This window comes from Amblyomma mixtum, chromosome 4 (genome assembly GCF_055824585.1).
Source record: "Amblyomma mixtum isolate Tamu chromosome 4, ASM5582458v1, whole genome shotgun sequence".
NCBI classification, from domain to species: domain Eukaryota; kingdom Metazoa; phylum Arthropoda; class Arachnida; order Ixodida; family Ixodidae; genus Amblyomma; species Amblyomma mixtum.
The window spans coordinates 160,464,933-160,482,734 of record NC_143015.1 but is presented as its reverse complement, the minus strand read 5'-3'; the positions used below and the strand labels follow the sequence as shown (position 1 = coordinate 160,482,734).

The 17,802-nt window shown below is 45.2% G+C and overlaps 1 protein-coding gene and 1 long non-coding RNA gene across 2 annotated transcripts; one reads left to right on the top strand and one right to left on the bottom strand.

Moving 5' to 3' along the window:
• Window positions 1–1,595: 1,595 nt before the first annotated feature.
• LOC149349015 (sodium-dependent glucose transporter 1A-like) lies at window positions 1,596–9,306 on the bottom strand. The gene is made up of 4 exons (XM_089541113.1): window positions 8,762–9,306; window positions 5,810–5,936; window positions 5,152–5,310; window positions 1,596–4,369 (listed from the first exon to the last, which is right to left on the bottom strand). Exons 1-4 carry the CDS (start codon window positions 8,831–8,833, stop codon window positions 3,324–3,326), a joined length of 1,404 nt encoding a protein of 467 aa, XP_089397239.1. The 5' UTR covers window positions 8,834–9,306; the 3' UTR covers window positions 1,596–3,323.
• Window positions 9,307–12,840: 3,534 nt separating this feature from the next.
• On the top strand, window positions 12,841–13,791 carry LOC149349014 (uncharacterized). The gene is made up of 2 exons (XR_016292309.1): window positions 12,841–13,063; window positions 13,651–13,791. It is a non-coding gene; the product is annotated as an uncharacterized LOC149349014 (long non-coding RNA).
• The last annotated feature ends 4,011 nt before the right edge of the window (window positions 13,792–17,802 follow it).

Below are 17,802 nucleotides of genomic sequence, written 5' to 3'. Positions count from 1 at the left end.
CTGTACCAACGTCGCACCGACCGCTGAGTCAACGCAGCTGCCGCGCAGAGCGTTACACCAGCTGGGATAGCGCGTACATCTGAAAGATTTACTTTGACAGGGCCGCTCACGGGTCGACGGACTGTCGCAGTGCCCAGTGAATACCACCTGTATTTTCTAGACACATCAGTTGTGTTATCCTACCAGTACTTGCGAAGGTCTGTCCGTGCATTGCAGCTTCTTTCTCATCTGCAGCTCGCTGCATGTGAAGAATTGACTGAAATCTGACTGCTGTGCATAGTCAGCTTCTATTCTATAAAAGACTGTTAAGATAGGCCTTTCCTATACATTACGACCGGCGTAAGCTGGCCACTGAACCGTCATCCCTTCCTAACAATTCACGGATGTGCTTTATTCGCACCTGTCATGTTAAACTGAGACACCTTCCGGTGTGTGACCGGAACCCACCACAAGCAACCCCATACTTTAAGCATGCGTGTATGAGGCTAACATCGGGAAGTGAAACTGTTCTGCCATTTACCTGGTATACTTTTGATGGTCGGTGCAGGAGCCGAAATTGTCGGGTCGTCCAGTGGAGGTCCAACTATGGAATTCAATTCCCTTGTCATGAGTTAGGGTTGTTTCTTCCCTTGCACACTTTTGCGAAAGAAGAACAGCCCAACCTTCGTTTAGTTTTTCTCGACAATTTCGCAATGACCAAGGAAATTAACATCGTTGAGGTTGTGACCAGTAAGAGTGTGTGAATATTAAAGCCACTAAAAAGATGGCCAGGATCTTTGATTCATGGTTCAAATATTGAATGAAATGCGAAATGTTCCTTGTTTTAAAAAATTAGAGAAAAATTTCTTCCCCTCCCCATGCCAACGAATGAAAGCGATAGGTCTGGCGTACCACCACCCTCCTCCTCTATTTTCGTATATGCGCCAACTGTCTTCGTCGACAACAGTCATACGGCCAGATATGGCACCCTCTTGAGAGCCCTCATATTCGCCTCGACCTGTATTCTGTAGCGATTCATTTCGTGTTCCTCTCATTCGGTACTGACTTCCGTCTTGACGAAAGCATAAGTAGGTGGGAAAGCAACCAACCAATCACAGGCAACAGCTGTTTGGACGGAGCGCCACCGCTGGACACCCTAGTGCCGCCGCATCCAATCCCGCGCGCGTCAAAGGGGTCATGCTCCGCCATTCATTCGTACAATCACCGCACAGTTCCTATCCACTGTATTAGCGACGCTAAAGATCGTAAGACCTGTCCAACGAGTCGTCATCTCTGTATTGGATGGTGCCGGGCGCCCAAGGTGGCATTTGCACACGAGGCGTTTATGCAAGTAAGTCACATCATGGGCGTGTTTTTCCGCTCCGCGGCCTACGTCATCTGAAGCAGTGACCAATGACGCAAAACCAAATTAAGGAAATAATCTGAATGAAGAGTTACATGCTATATAATAGAGTCCTAGTATAACAATACTTTTTTGCTAGTATGGAGCAGTTTTTTATTACAACGCATTAAAGAGGGGCAGATGGTATCGTCGCCCTCACCACGTAATGCCTCTAATATGAATACCACTGTAAAAAGACACTGAAGGGCGAACCGTAGGTAAATACGATTTATTTTTTAAAAATCAGTAATGTCGCTAGTGAAACAAACTCGAGCGAGCTCACTCCTGGTAACATACTTTCAGATGAGCGAAAGTGAGCGAAAACTATGAGATTGCGGCTTTAGTAGTCATAAACACAGCCCGCTTCTGGATTCGCAGCAGAAGTTTGGTTGGTCATATAAAAGAAAAAAAAAATGACTCCTAACGGCCTTCGATAAGAAACCTGAAGTATACATAACTGTTTATTGGATAAATAACAAACAAAAAAAACGCAGCTCTGAAGCTCTACACTGCAGCATAGAGTGCAGTGCAGAGACCGGAATGGGAAATTTGTTCTGTGGCCGCGGATAGCGCGGGACACGGCTAATAGGAAATCAATAGGTAAGTTTTTCTCAGCACTGAACGTAGATGGGCTTATCGTGGTGATGACTGTGATGTAATGCGTGCTTAATTTAGTAATGTGCGTTTTGCAAGTCGGCCATAAGGGTACCCTTTTAATTCTGATCGGGAGTAAAGTGCGAACGCTCCTGCCATCCATTTCAACACTGATTAAAATGGCGCCGAGAGGACAAACAAGAGTGGGCTTGCATCGATGTCTAGTCGCGTTCCAATTGCAGATAGGGTACCAGTGCTGAAAACGCAGCTTTTATGACCTCAAAAAAAAAAGAAGAATCGAAAAGCAGATGCATAATTAATAAGAGAGAACTAAAGCGTTCTAGTAAATTAAAATATTTAGGTATCACGATTAGCCATGACTTAAACTGGAGTGATCATGTGCAAAGCATTTGTGGAGCAGCTCAACGAAAACTTAGATTCCTAAGGCGGAAGCTGAAAGATGCACCATCGGATGTCAAACTACAAGCATGTAAATCAATAGTAAGACCAACTCTGGAATACGCAAGCATAGTTTGGGATCCGAATCAGAAATATCTTGTAGAAAAGGTTGAACGTGTTCAAAGATTGGCAGCAAGGTTTATATTTTCATCTTACCGAAGAACGCAGTCCGTATCAGAGCTTCTATTACGAGCACAGTTACCAACACTGGCTATTCGCAGAAAAATTGCTAGGCTAAAGTTTTTTATCAGCTTTATCACAATATGTTCAATCTGGATTCTACCTTGTACTTGCGACCGCCCGGAAGACTGTCATCGCGTACTAACCATCCCTTCGCAGTTATGTCATACATGCCGGGAGTTGACGTGTATAAGTTTTCGTTTCTGCCTAAAACAATTATAGAATGGAATAACCTTGACCGACATGTATTCAACAAAACTTGTTCACTTGAAACTTTTGTAAAAGAGCTGGAACTGTGTTGTACTGACTGACTATACCATTCCCACCCTGTAACAGCCCGCAAGGGCTAACAGTATTTGGAAATAAATAAAAATAAAAATCTGTCCCAGCGACCAGCAGTTTTCACAAGAGAACTGCAGAGGCATCAAGATAATTTATGTACGCAGATCTTTGAGGCTTGTCTATACTACAGTTCACTTCCAAACGCCGTCACGACGTCTTTTTAGGTATTGACGTTACTAGTTCGAATCGGGACCACGGAGGAAGGGGGGGGGGGGACAGAAAAAGTGCTCATTTTTTAGAATCCAATTTTATAAACAATAAATGTTTTTGCTGCCGAACCAACATCAACATATCCACAGACTCATACAAAGTATTTGTACTGAATCTAAAAATTGATGAAGTTTTCCTCTTAATCCGAGACACTGTCTTAGGAACCTTCATCAGGAGCGTTTACAATGACCTCCCTGCTCTGATTTAGAGTTGGCTTTCTCCGAACGTAAATTGACATCGCGGCAAAAACGCTTATGCACAAGCATACAGCCCCGAGACACACGTAGAGGAAAGCATTGGGACAGCGGTCAAGGAACTGGCCGACTAGAATAGGCGGGGACATGGATCCAATACCTCCTGTAACGACAACTAGCGACATCATCTTGTTGGTAATGGTTATGTATCCGGCCGTCCAGGCCGTAACCGCCGCGTTCAAAGGTCCCTGACCGAAGCCGGTTAGGGCACTCCCTACCCAGAGTGCGGTAGTGTTCGTTGAACCCCATACAACGAGCATCGCTGCAGTTGGGAGCAGGATGACGTGTGAGAGCACCAACACCCAGAACACTGGCACTTTGATCGTGACTAGGGCAGCTGTCAGACGACTGGCAGCGAAGCAAGAGAAGTAAACTGCAACCACACGGGAGGCAGTCGTCTTGGAGAAGTGGAGGTCACTTTTAACCGCGAACGGAGCGAACATCTCGGAGGAAGTACACTCCAGGACAACGTATACGCATATATAGGCACAAAGCATCGCCAGCGTAATGCGGGTGAAGCGCCTGTTATCCCCGGACTCCTCTATTATTGGGCCCGTTTCGTCCGTAGTAGTCGCGTCTGGCGGTTTGAAGTCCGATCTGTCTATGAAGTAAAGCGCAATCATAGAAACAACTAACGCCGTATTTAAGGCGCTGGCTATCGCGAAAGCATAGTGGACCTGGCTTTTGTCCTTGGCTTCAGTGGTTATCTGATTAATGGGCACCACATATTCGAGAGGAAAGTCACTGCTGTTGGTTTCCACCATGTAGGGATAGTATGCTGTGCTGAGGGTTTGGTTGGGAACGGTCGCGTTGCCTGCAGGAACCGGTGATAGGAAAGGCTTGGCGATGAACGGGGCGACAAGGCCGCCGACTCCGAAGGCAAAGTGGAAAGTTTGCAACGCGGGGCTGCTGTTTTCGGGCCACATCCTGATGATCCATACGTTCGCTCCTGCGAGAAGAGTGGAAAATTCAGTTAGCCATAACGGTGACAGTAATTTCGGGAAGAGCTCAGTAGTTCATCCCTTACAGAAAAAGTTTCAGACAGTCTACGTATAGAGTGTCATAGCGGTGACAGGGATTTCGGGAAGAGCTCAGAAGTTCATCCCTTACAGAAAAAAGTTTTAGACAGTCTACAGAGTGTCTATAGACTTCTGTCTATAAAGTCCATAGACTGCCTATAGAGAAATCCTAGAGAACAGTCTATAGGCAATAAAAATGTCATAGACAGTCTATAGACAATCTATAAATTTATGACCATACACTTTTAGTAGACTTGTGTCTATAGACCATGTATAGACTATAAACAGACAAGAAGCAATATCTATAGAAAGCCAATAGAGTCAATAAGAAGTCTATAGACTGTCTATAGACCATTTTTAAAGGGATACGACTGATTCATTAAGCCAGCTGATGACTCAGCTTAGGAAAAGATTAGCCATTCATTCCAGGATGGTGTAGGAGGATAAATAAAGGTTATGGTAGGGCTCCAAAAAAGCGTTTTCCTGCGAAGAAGGTGCGATGTTCGCAGTTCATATCCTTCATATATACTTTCTTGTTCATGTGAATATAAAACTCTTCCGATTAGGATGCGAAAGTAAGACCCCAACCTTTATCATGAACCGGGAGAGAGAGAAAAACTTTATTATGGCAAGTGTGTTAGACCCCCCTTGGGTCCCTGGACCACCGCACGGTCCCACTCTATGTCGGAACGGGATGTGACTTCCTGCTCACCTGTGCCAAAGGCACCGAGGCTGAGTCCCTCGAAGAAAACCATGACGTGTGCCAGTGGCTCGTATCGACTGAGTGGAATCATGAGCACTGTGAAGCTACTCAACGACATCATGATGATCGATATCACCTGGGTGTTGTACGTGTCGTACAGCTTCCCGCCTGCGAACCAGTTTAAAAAAGAAAGAAAAGAGCGCGGACACAAATGTACACGAGATTGCCAGTATTGAGCTTAGATGCAGATATCCGTGCCAAAATAATATCGTTTGTCATACGACTGCATAGCAACAAACAGCAAGCCAATTTGAAAGGACGCTGACGATCACAAATTGAAGTCGGCCGTGTATCGATAGATTACAGCATTCTAATGACAAAGACGCTAGTTTTACTGGGAAAAGAAATTTTTTAAGCTAGGAAAGACAAAAAAAAATGAAATAAACGTGTCGCCATCAAGGGCCGGTTTCGCAACTGCGCGAACCAACTATTTTTGCTTGCATGAATCTTTGAGGCTAGATAACACTACCATCGACTTTAAACAAGTGATCACGGAGTCGCCGTGAGTTTGAATCGTTTCACGACAATGCTTTCAATGCGTTTTTATCAGCATCAAATGCTCATTTTGAGGCCGGACAAGCAAGCGTGACAAGAAGGAGCCACTTACCAAGCAGAGAGCCGAGGAGGTTTCCAATGCCCCGCGTTGTTATGAGGTACGACATGCTGGACAGGCTGGAACCGTAGATCTCCACCAGGTCCAGAAGAGCCACGCCCGTGAGTGCGACGATGAGACCCTTGTGCAGTACACGGCACCGAACCGGCGCTTGCAAACACAAGCATGCACCCACTCACGCAGGTCGAGATTAAAAACCAAACAATAAATTTTTCTGTCTTTATCGGTAGAAACGTGCTATAGTCAGATACAAGTCAAGAAATAAGCGGCTTTTCTTCGTCACAGGACCCCCCTTCCAGCCAGTGGCTGCGGACGATTCCCATGAACCTGCTAGCGTGACAATGTAGGGAGAGGCAGATGAAAGGGGAAATGCGCTTTTGTCGGCGCTGTGACGTTGCAAAGTGAGCTGTCTTTTATCAAATCAAATCAAATCAAATCAAATCTTTATTTACATCATCCAGATGTTAGGGGCGCAGACAAAAAGCTCTCATTGGAGCTTGATTGCGCGCCTGCGCCCCCGTACAAGGTTTCAAGGCTTGTTTGATTGCATATATTGGCAGTAACTAACAAAACAATCGCGTTTGAGGAAAAATAAGCGAGACACAACTGACTCGGAAAAAAATAAATAAAAAAGAGATAAAAACAGACAAAAACAGCAAAAGAAATAAGATGAAAAAATACTGGTTTGTAAGACTAACACAAAGCATTTAGCAATAATGGTAAGTGGTAGCTGAGCATTTGACGTCCATAGTTAGTACGTATTTGGGGAATGAACCATTTATCGCGGTTTCTTATGGCATGAGTGTGTTCTCTAGGTGTTAGTTGAGAGAAAGTTTCAAGAAAATTACGGTAGGTATTACTTCTCCTATATCGTTTTATTAAGTTGACATTATATAGATCGTGTATTGGAGTTATGTGGAAGGCATTAAAAAGGGGTTTTGTCGTAACGTCGCGGAGGATGCTTGCAATGCTTCTTATGGCTCGTTTTTGGATTACATGTAACCTGTTTAAGTTTGAGAGTGTGGTAGTTCCCCATACCGTGAAACAGTAGTTTAAAACGGAAGCAAACATGGAATTATAAAGAATTAGTTTCACTTTTTGTGGCAGAAAATAGCGCAGTTTACTTAACACACCAGTTATAGTACGGGCACTCTCAGTATGCTGTCAAGGCGCCGTGCTTTAATCGGGGACATTGCGGGAGTAAGTCGACATTGATAAGTACGTCTAAAACTCCCTCTAGGTATATATTCAACTTAAACTTGTGGAGGAAATACCTTTAAATACAATCTACATTTTTTTTTTCGTTTTAAATGTGAACACCGCTGCAATAATATCCTTGAATTTTAAGATGTGTATGCATCTTAGCACTTTTGCTATGTATCTGAAAGTATTGCATTCATTTAAGAACTGGCACCATGCAGCTATTAAAAAAAAACATTACAATACTAACATAAACGTTAAGCGATGTGAAACTACCCCAGCCGTTTCGTCAAGTGTTCACAGGCGGCCTTTTTTCTGCTGGCAGGCAAGACAGAAAGAAAAAAAAAACGGAAAGTAGGTATTTGCCGATACGACTACCAGAGCGCCAGATGGTAGGATAAGCGCGGTATGCATGCCTTGTTTGTCTAATAAATAAAGTGGGCCAGGAATGCGGCGACGCGTCCCTCTGCTAGAGTGCTAGTTATGAAAGTTTTAACAAATGAAATCACGTTTATTAGCAGAGTCCCTATTCTCCTCTAAGAAAGGGCCTCCTAGAGGGAAGCTCACTTTCTGAATTTTGGAAATGCATTTTAGTTAAACAATTTTAACCAGCGGTCTGGTGGGTTGAAAGCCCACACATCCCTGCATGGTGTAACGAACGAACTAGAAGTACGTGCTTGAAAATAAACTTGGGGTTAATTTACTTCAAGAACGTGTGTTACGGGAACACTCTTATGCGATCGCTGTTCACAAGCTATGCAAAACTGTTTTCAAACTTTTTTCATTGACTGAGGTTCCAGGGCTACGTGAATCGGTTTCAGAATTATTATCCTAACACGCCCACAACTGAGTAAACTACCAGCCCTTTAGAAGTTCGCATATAATGATTTGCAGCATAGAAGGAATGTTGTGAGCGACGCATGAATCCTTTGTTCCCGTGGAGGTTTACACACATTTTCCGGATGCATAACGCCTTAAATATAATTGTGAATTCATTCAAGAATTTTCTCTCCACTGTCACAATACATTACACTGCGCCAAATTCTTCAGGATGATCATTCTGAATATCATAGTTGTTTCCACATTATGAATTGTACAAGCTAAAGTATTCTTTATGCCGCAAAGGCATATCGACGTCCTGCTTTATTCTTTTATATTAACACGCGAGAACATTGCAATGGGAACCACTCGCTTCCCGTAGAAGAAAATTGAGGCTAAAATTGCTGTACTTAATAGTTCACGGAAAAACGGGGATTGATTTTGAAAGTTATTTAAAACAGCCCTTTTACGTTTCTCAGCGACATGACCATTCCCGTAAAATTAGAGAGTACCGTACCAGGACGAACTTGTTTGCAAATTCATTTTTTGTTAAGACAGTGTAACAGTGGAACCGGCTTTCCGAAATGCAAGTGTGCTCTGCAAGTGAAGATGTATTTTTTGCCAATCTGTAACCCCCTGCTATAACGCCTTCGGGCAAATGCGGGGTAACTCTTGAATAAAGAATAAAGAACCTACTGAACGAATGAAACAAGGATTATACTTTGCTCTTTTTAAGGCGCTGCACTTATTTTCCCGTAATTACTGGAAACACAGAACTGAGAGTTCAAAAAGCAACTTCAAGCCTTAACTTAAACTGTGTGACATGAAAAACAGGTCTTGTAATTGCTTAGAATGTGAGAAATTATAACAAAGACTGCGTTTTTAAAGACAGCCAATCACGGGAAGGAACAGAACGCAAGCGCTCACCATTCCCATGTTGCCAAGGGCCAGGTTGAATGTTCGGCCCAAGTTGAGCCACAGCTGCGGACTCGAAGGCATTCCGGAGGAGCGACAACACACCGACGCGCGCAATGTGATCGTACTTACTGCGCTGCCGTAGCAAGCAACGTCGTTTATCCTACAGCGGCTGTCGTGCCACCGCTCGTTATCGTAAACCCAATTCCAATAATAGCGAGATGTGCAAACTTATCATAGCTTGGCCGCTCTAGTATGTAGCAAAAGTAGGCGGAAAAGCTCCAACGAGAGGCGGGTTACCGAGTCGGCGCCCGCACACTACACGAACAGCAACAGGTTGCCAAGTTGCGGCAGTTGCGGATGAATAAAAATACAAAAAAAAATAAATAGCAAAGAGATTAGTATTCGACAAATTCAGGTGTATGGTTTCCTACAAAAATTAGTTTGTGGACATAATAAAACAATCTGTTGGAATGAAAGTTGGTCTAAGCGATCGCCCTGTACATCGCAAGCGTTAGTCGCACCACCAATGCTCTCTCGGAAAAAAGAACATGAAGAAAAAAAATGAGAGCACCCAGACGGGAGGCTTTGTATTCACGCAGAAATGCCACGAGGGCGGAGCCTCTTCTGGCCACGTGACCTGGCACCATGCCTAGCACAGAGCGCGCTGGACTTGAATGGTGCAAAGTTACAGGAAATGTTCCTCGCGCACAGTTATCCAGATCTTTACAACCCAAACTGCAAACACTGTGGCCAACGTGCTACCTACGATCACATCCTGCGGGACTGCAAAATAGAGCCACCTCCGGGTGATCTAGTTACAGCTCCTTCTCTCGAGCGGTGGGAGACCGTGCTGGCTAGCTCTGACCCCAGAACGCAAGTTTTGGCGGTGGAGTGGGCTGACAAAGTCGTCGAGGGCTATGTACTCTCGACCACTTAACGCGACCTCTTGCCAAGCTCTTCCCGGCGAATAAAATGTTTTACAATCAATGTTTGCGATGACTCCAAGATCACGACGACGTCGTGCGCAGAGACCGCGTCTTAGTAAATACCTTGCCGGCAACGGACAGTAAGCTGATCGGTCTGTAATTTTTCAAGTCCTTGACGTCTCCTTTCTTATTATTCTTCAATATTTATTAATATTTAGTAATTAATCTGCAGCAAACTACGTTTCTGTTGGCATAGCGTAAATAATGTTCAAATGCGCGACACGTAATCCTGATTTTCTACCTGAACAGGAAAAGATACGCCAAAAAAAAAAGTAAGCCCGCAGATTCGCCGCAGGATTAAGGGCGTATAGGATGTTTGGAAATGCAGCGGAGAAATTCCTAATTCTCAGGGCTGGGCCAACTGGGCCGGCCACTTGACGTCGTTAGAGTCGCGTCGCATAACCTGCTCAATGTGCAGAAGTGACCGTTGTTCTTAAACAGCCAAAGAGACGCTATTGCTAAAACGAAAGAAACTGCAATGTGCTGCGCAGGAGCAGACAACTCCACACCTCTCCTGGGCCATCGCCCCGGAATGCTGTCGTTGCATCAACGTTGTTGGCGCGTTTACAGCCCCGTTCAAATAGGGCGCTCCGCCTACCAGGTCACGTGAAAAAATACTCCGCCCATGACTCCGCCCTCCCATGGAATTTCCGCGTGAAATCAAACTTCAAAGCCACCGGACGCTCAGTCGACTATTCCGCGGTCGGTGGCGTCTGTTACTCCAGCGCTGCTTCGCGTGCTTCTACGTGTTGCAAAATATAATTATTGGTGAAAAATGAAAGAACGCTACTAGCTCATTGCAACTAAGTAGTGGGGTACGACGTCTACTCACGGGCTGTGTAAGCGCGAGCGCACACGCCTCTCTGGCGCCGCTCCCGCTTCAACGACTTTGCGATTCACGGACAACTAGCGCCGGCTAGGAAGAAACGCCCAAACGAGGAGCGGACGATGATAGCCTCTGAGATAGGTCGCTGAAATCTCGGAGGCTATAGAACAATAAAGAGAGGAAGCATTCTAGTACACTATAAACAGGCGAGATGGCGATCACGAGGCGTGAATAGCGGGACTCTCAAGAGAAGCTTCGATTACATGAGCGCCGAAACAAAAAAAGAAAAACAACGAAGGCGGACGATACTTCGCGTAACGCAATATCAATAACCGTGTAATCCAGTTTCTTTCATTGAAGTTCTTAAATATTTAACTGTGTCTTTGTAAGACGACTTCCGACTGAAATGGCGACGAGGATCATTTGAACGGACTATCAAGCGGACCGAAAGCAGCCGACAACGTTACCGTAACCCGAGCGAGTGAACCCGAGAAGCTCCAAGTGCACCAGCAATGGCAGCTGGCGGGGAGGACGCTTGGAATCCGAGAAACTCCACGCTGATACCGCACGTAGCTGGAAGCGGTACAGACGAGTTGCAGACAACACGACCTCGGGGTACTTTCGGAATGCAAACCCCGCTTAGAGATCCATCCGGAACCGGACCCTCGAGAACGCCAGACGCACCCCTCACAGAAACGAGAGCTATGGAATCCGTATCCATAAGTGCAACGATGGAGCGCGCCGTGCTCAACAAACACTACGCTACAGATGATGGCTCGACTCCTCGAACGACAAATGTGAACATCATCTAACGCGCTAAACGACAGAATGACGCCACAAATTACGACAACGCCGGATTTGACAGGAACGTCACCGACTTAGTGAGCAACTAAAGGGACGACTTTCAAGATCGGAAAGCCGCAGTAGAACCGATGCGTGATCTTTGCTTATGGACCGACGCAGCAACTTTGAACGCCGGAATTTCTCGACCAGGGGGAGGAAAACGCGAACCACTTCCGTCCCGGCTAATTGGAGAAAACTCCGCTGTAGCCGTAACTCCGTACACTGTCTGTTGTGAACGTATACAGAAGGAGGAATTGGCGCTAGCGTCTCTAGCAAAGAACAACATCTAACCACAAGAAGCTTCTGAAAGGAGAAAAGGTCTCTCGCTCTCTTTCTTTCTCACTCTCTGTCCATTTTGAATTGAGTGATTGTATACGCAGGACGTCGTGTTCGCCGACCGGAAGTTTGTACACGCACGACGTGATACGCTTGCGCTACCTGACGAGAAAAACCAATATCAACTTTGTTTTTCCGTGGCCTCCGTGATCGGCGTCAGAGGCGTGCCGCTGCTCTTTGCTCTATCGCGGAGGCCACGGTCCCACCGCTCCGTCCCAGCCAGTCATATGACACTCCACACACTTTGCAATTACGTAACGTCCTTGCACTCGCATTTGTGTTTTTTTTTTACTTTTCTTTTTCCTAACTGCGGCCTCGAGAGGAAAGGCGGAGGGAGTGGTGAAAAGTCGTCCGCTTATACGCAGCGCGTTTGAACTTCCCAAGCAACCACAGATATCCGTCGGACGTACGAGCTAGATCCGAACGTCCTTTGCCGAGATCGGACGTCCATCGGACATACGAACACAATCCGATTTCGGATATCCGTATTCATACATCCGCCGGACGTACAGACACTATCCGCTTTTGTATATCCGCATTAGAGACAAGGTGTACGTCCGAGGGATGTACGGTGGAGTATATTCTCCGGATATGAGCATAGAATTTTTTTCTAATTTTTCACACAGAAAAGTCGCGCCGTTCGAGTATGTATACTGTAGAGTTCGCTTTTTTAACCTAGAAAATTTTATTCGCGAAGGAAATTTTGTCAGTTTTATTGGCTAGTGTGCGAGAAATTGCGTTAATATCTGCATATTTGCTTTGGAGAAATTATTTCCATGAGCTACAGGGTTTGACTTGAGGACTTTTGTAAATTCGCGCAATTCCCTAGTCATATACTTGCAGTGCAAGGGCCACTGCTGAACTAAATTTATTTAAGGGTAGGAGCGAGTGCTACACAAATTTACAGTAAATCAATTACTAATTTACATCTAGAAAACATCTAAAAATCAGTAGCGACATTGTGTCCGCCGTTGTAAATCGCGATTGAAACCACTTGTATATTTAAAACTCCCGCCGAACTCCGCTATCATCATCATCCTAAATGCAGCTTGTAGTCAGCCCAATCCAATCCATCAGCCACAGAGTGCTGCGGCTTAATGGCGGCGTTGCTAGTTTGGTGCGAAGCGTGGTGCCCCTTTTGAGCTCTGTTACTAGAATGTGTGGCTTTTTTTAGTCTGCGGACGAAAGTGGTGTGTAACTTGAACAATTCGAAGGATGCGGCAAGTGCCTGAAGCCCTCCTGGAACGCTGGAATATCGTACTACACCGACTTTGAATGAAAGAAGGCCTAGTGTGATTGCCTACGGCATGGCCTACGGAGGTAAGTGCAGTACACTGCTTGGGAATTACTTTTATGACAATGGAGCAAGATCTGTAACATTCTCTCGCGGGAGAGTTGGAGTTATGTTATGGCTATACTGTGGTGTGGGCTACAGATGGGTTGAGACTTGTGCTACGTCTCTTGCCTCTTTGTGCCGTTGTGGTCTTCATTAACTTGAATTGCATTGACGAAGTTGCCGAACATTCTTGAAGTTATCATGTTCTCTTGCAATTTGGCACAGGCATAATCTTTTTGTTAGGAGTCCTGACACTGGTTATTGCTTGAGTCTAGGGAAAGGAGGGCAGAACTTCTCTGAAATTAGAGACTGCATGTAACAGGTGGGTTGTAGGGCGCGTGCCATCATGAAAAATGCTCAATTTCCTAGCTCTTGGCCCCTTTCAAGCATAGAATACCTTCTGGTGTCAAGGATGATGACTATGTCGGTGCGTCTCTCACCTCTGTGTTATTTTGGGCTTTATTAACGTGAATACCAATAACAAAGTTGCCAAGCATTTTTGAATTTATCATGGTCTACTGAGATTTGGCGTGGGCTTGATTCCTAACCTTTTTCTTTTCATTTTTTGCAGAAAGCTGTTCGCTTCCGCTTCATCACGGAAGTAGGAAGATGGATGTGCGCTCGAAGTTTTACGTCTTATTGAGGAGTTACACACTTCACAGTAACTCAGGCCTGTGCTGATGTACAATCATAATAAAATATTCTCGCTGTACTTTCAGTTGCGTTTTCATTTTATTGCTCCGCGGACACGGTGAAAGTATGCATGTGCCATATATGCAAACATCCGAGAAAGATCCGGGAACGGACGTCCGAAATCGATGTCCGTTGGCCAGACAAACATGTCCCTTTGGACGCCTACAGGACGGCCGACGGACGTCCACCGGCTGTTCGCGAACGTCCGCCGGCCGTCCGGAACATCCGAAACGGACGGCCAACGGCCGGCCGATGGATATCTGTGGTTGCTTGGGTTGTTTGTTTACGTCAGTCTTGTTTACAAAATTGTCAGTCCAATGTTTCCAATGCTGCTACAGCCTTGCTACGTCCGGAGCAAAATGTGTGTGTGTGTGCGTGCGCGTGTTCCAGAATTACAAAGCCGCTAATAATCGTTCTTGGCCGCCTAGACGCAGACGCATTTGGTGGCAGGCGCTTCGGGCGCGACCGCGAGCGCCCGCACCCCGCGCGCGAGCGATGCTTCGTTTTAGAAGTTTCAATGATGGGCGAAATACGAAACAGAAAGAAGGCAAGCAAGCGCGCACTTATGCTCTCAAAGGCGATGCGCGTCGATGGCAGGCTGGACTACGTAAAGGGACGCCGAGGGTGGCTGCAGCCGTTGGGAAGGGGATTTGAAGCTACGCTGCGGGACGGGCCATTTGGACGGGCGAACTATAACGAAGGCGGTGAGGGGGACAACCACTTGCTTAGAAAAAAAAAAAGGTGCACGAAGGTCAGCAGCACGGGGGGCGGCCAACCGGCACATATAGATAGCTCGCTTGCCAGAAAGCGCTGCCGAATGCCGCGCGGTATCTACTAGAATAGTTTAGAAGAGGCAAGCGCAAGGCAAGAGGCAAGGCTTTTCCGTACAGCCAGACGTGTGAACACTGACTGCTCATGGAAAAAGTACCATTGTGCTGAAAAAGCATTCCAGTCTCTGGTAAACCGAACTAAACGTTCCTTTTTTTCATCAGTATTACCTTCTATGCTTCGCACTAATCCTAACAAGTTTTGGAAATCTATTAATCTTTCACGCAACACACCTATTACTTTACATGATGAGGACCATAATCTCATTCCGGAACATGATGTCTGTCGCGTTCTAAATTCTTTTTTCTGTTCAGTTTTTACTAACGAACCGGACGGCGAATTACCGCACTTCACTGTCTTCGATCATCCAGCTATGCCAGACATTTTGTTCGATAGCAATGGTATTAGGAAACTAATTAAATCATTGAAAGTGTCATCGTAATCTGGCATTGATGGCTTGAACTCTAAAGTGCTCAAAAATACTAAAAACGTGGTTAGTGTCATTTTGTGCCATCTTTTTCAACAGTCATTATCATCAGGCGTGCTTCCTCAAGATTGGAAAATCGGTAAGATCGTTCCAGTCCCCAAGAAAGGTTCATCGTTTTCATGTAAAAACTACCGCCCCATTTCTCTTACGAGCATCTGTTCAAAACTAATGGAACATGTTATTTATTCTCATATCGTTAAATTTTTAGTTTCGGTCAAGTTTTTTCATCCTAACCAACACGGCTTCCTAAGAGTACTTTCCTGTGACACCCAACTAGCCCTTTTTATTAATGATCTTAGCTCTCATCTTGACTTAAACATTCCCGTTGACACGCTCTTCCTTGACTTTGAAAAAGCTTTTGATAAGGTACCCCACAAAAGATTACTACTAAAACTTTCACGTCTTAACCTTAGCCACTTGGTGTTAAAATGGCTACAAAATTTTTTAACCAACAGAGAGCAATTTGTCTACGCTAACAAATCATCGTCACCTCTTTCCCCCGTTACTTCAGGTGTACCACAAGGCACAGTTCTTGGACAAATTGCTTTTTCTAATCTACATTAACGATCTTCCCTCTAACGTCAACTCGAACATCCGATTATTTGTCGACGATTGTGTAATCTACCGCCCTATCAACAGCAGAACTGACTCTGACACCCTCCAAACTGATCTAACCCAAATCGAAACTTGGTGCAAGCATTGGCTAATGTCCCTTAAAGGGGCCCAGAAACACAATCTTAGTTAACTGTTTTGCCTGTTGACTGCATACAGTGAGTTATAATGGCGCTATTAGCGTCGGTAATACCGCGTACATTCCGTTTTTTAATATTTTAATGTCCTCCCAAAAACAACTTCATGGCTCTGATGGTGTCGCCACACAGTGGCGGGTTTTTAGCAGCGGATATGACATCACCTGGCGCGAGCTTGATGATCGGACAAACAGTAAATATACTACAAATGTGTGAATAAATAGACACATTTTCTCACCTGACTGCGTTTTATATTAGATCAACAAAAACAACTTGTTTGTCTTAGATAAAAGCCCTGCAAAGCAAGTAAAATAAAAATACACCACCAGGGGCGCTCTGGCATGGAAACGACGCTGCCAGTCTCAGCAAGAACGAGTTACAGAGAGCAGGCAACCATGGAGTACAAATTTCTGCGACGTGCTCTGGCTCGCTGTTTTGATTGGTTGCGCCAGGTCCCGTCATTGGGAGAGCGAAATAGGAGTGGGAAGCCCCGCCAAAATCGAGTTGAGGGAAGCGTTTTGTTTGCTTGTATTTTGAAATTTCTTCACTGAATAACTCCCGTTCCTGTGCACCGATTCCTGTAATTCTTTTTAGGTCCGCATCTGTGTGACATAAAGAACCCACCTGAAGTATAGCCGGTATGCCCCCCAAGCAGTGTTCGCAGCCCCTTTAATATTACTAAAACATGCATGATTTCTTTTCACCGCAGGCAATCCCATATTCCCTCAAAATATGTTCTTTTCGGTTCTGAAGTATCATCTGTTCTTTCCTGTAAGTATCTTGGCATCACCTTAACTCATACCCTAACATGGTCTTCGCATATCACGAACATTGCTAACGACGCTAACCGCACCCTTGGCTTCCTACGTCGAAATCTTCGTTTTACTACCCCTTCTATCAAATTATTAGCTTATAAAACATTCGTCCGACCTGAATTAGAATTCGCATCAGCAGTATGGGATCCTCATCAATCTAACCTTTCTATAATCCTTGAAAAAATTCAAAACCGCGCTATCCGTTTTATTTATTGTGACTACTCTTACTATACTAGCGTGTCCTCTTTAAAATCCAGAGCATCGCATCCTTGCCTAACCTTGAAACTAGAAGAAAAATATCTCGACTATGCCTATTCCACAAGTTCTATCATTCACCTTTAGGATCATCTATCATATCAACAGCTCATCGTCCTTCTAGCCGCAACAACCACATCAAGACCGTATATCCACCCGCTGCAAGAACTACATCTCATTTCCGTTCTTTTTTTTGTCATATCATCTCGGGACTGGAACGATCTGCCGCCGGAAGCCGTACTCATCGTCAACTGCATCGACTTCAAGAAAAAGATTGAGGTCATCCTTATGTAATCAGTCACCTTTATGTAATCAGTCATCTTTATTTATCCTGTAATCTTTATGTATCCTGATCTTTATGTACTCTGTAATCTTTATATAATCTGCATGTAATCCCCCATCCCTCATGTAATGCCCCACAACCGGGGCCTTTGAGGCAATAAATAAATATACCATTACGAGAGCGCCTAGGGCCCGCCTCGAAGGAAGCGAAAGACGGGAGGTGGCGGTGGTTCAAACAACGTTCTGCACTGACGTCTTGCACTCGTGAAAACCACTCAAGTTAGAAATTTCCGAACTGACTCGCGTCATGCAGGTAAGCCTAAAAAGTGCTCGTTCAGAACACTGTATTTAGTCACGAACAGTGTATTCGTTCTGACTCGGAAAATCTCTGAACGCTTGTTTCGCGAACTTCGCAAAGCTGTCATACTTCTCCCCTAAGCAGATCTCCATCAAAGCAACGCCGAAATGCCTGTCGTCCACGCTAAGCCATTGGCGATCTGGTGGAGGCCGTCGAGCATGGATGGGGAGAAAGAAAAAAAACACTCAGCACGCGACTACGCGCGGCGAGAGCGAACGCCAATTTTCGTCGCTAGACGGCGCAAGCGACCCACATC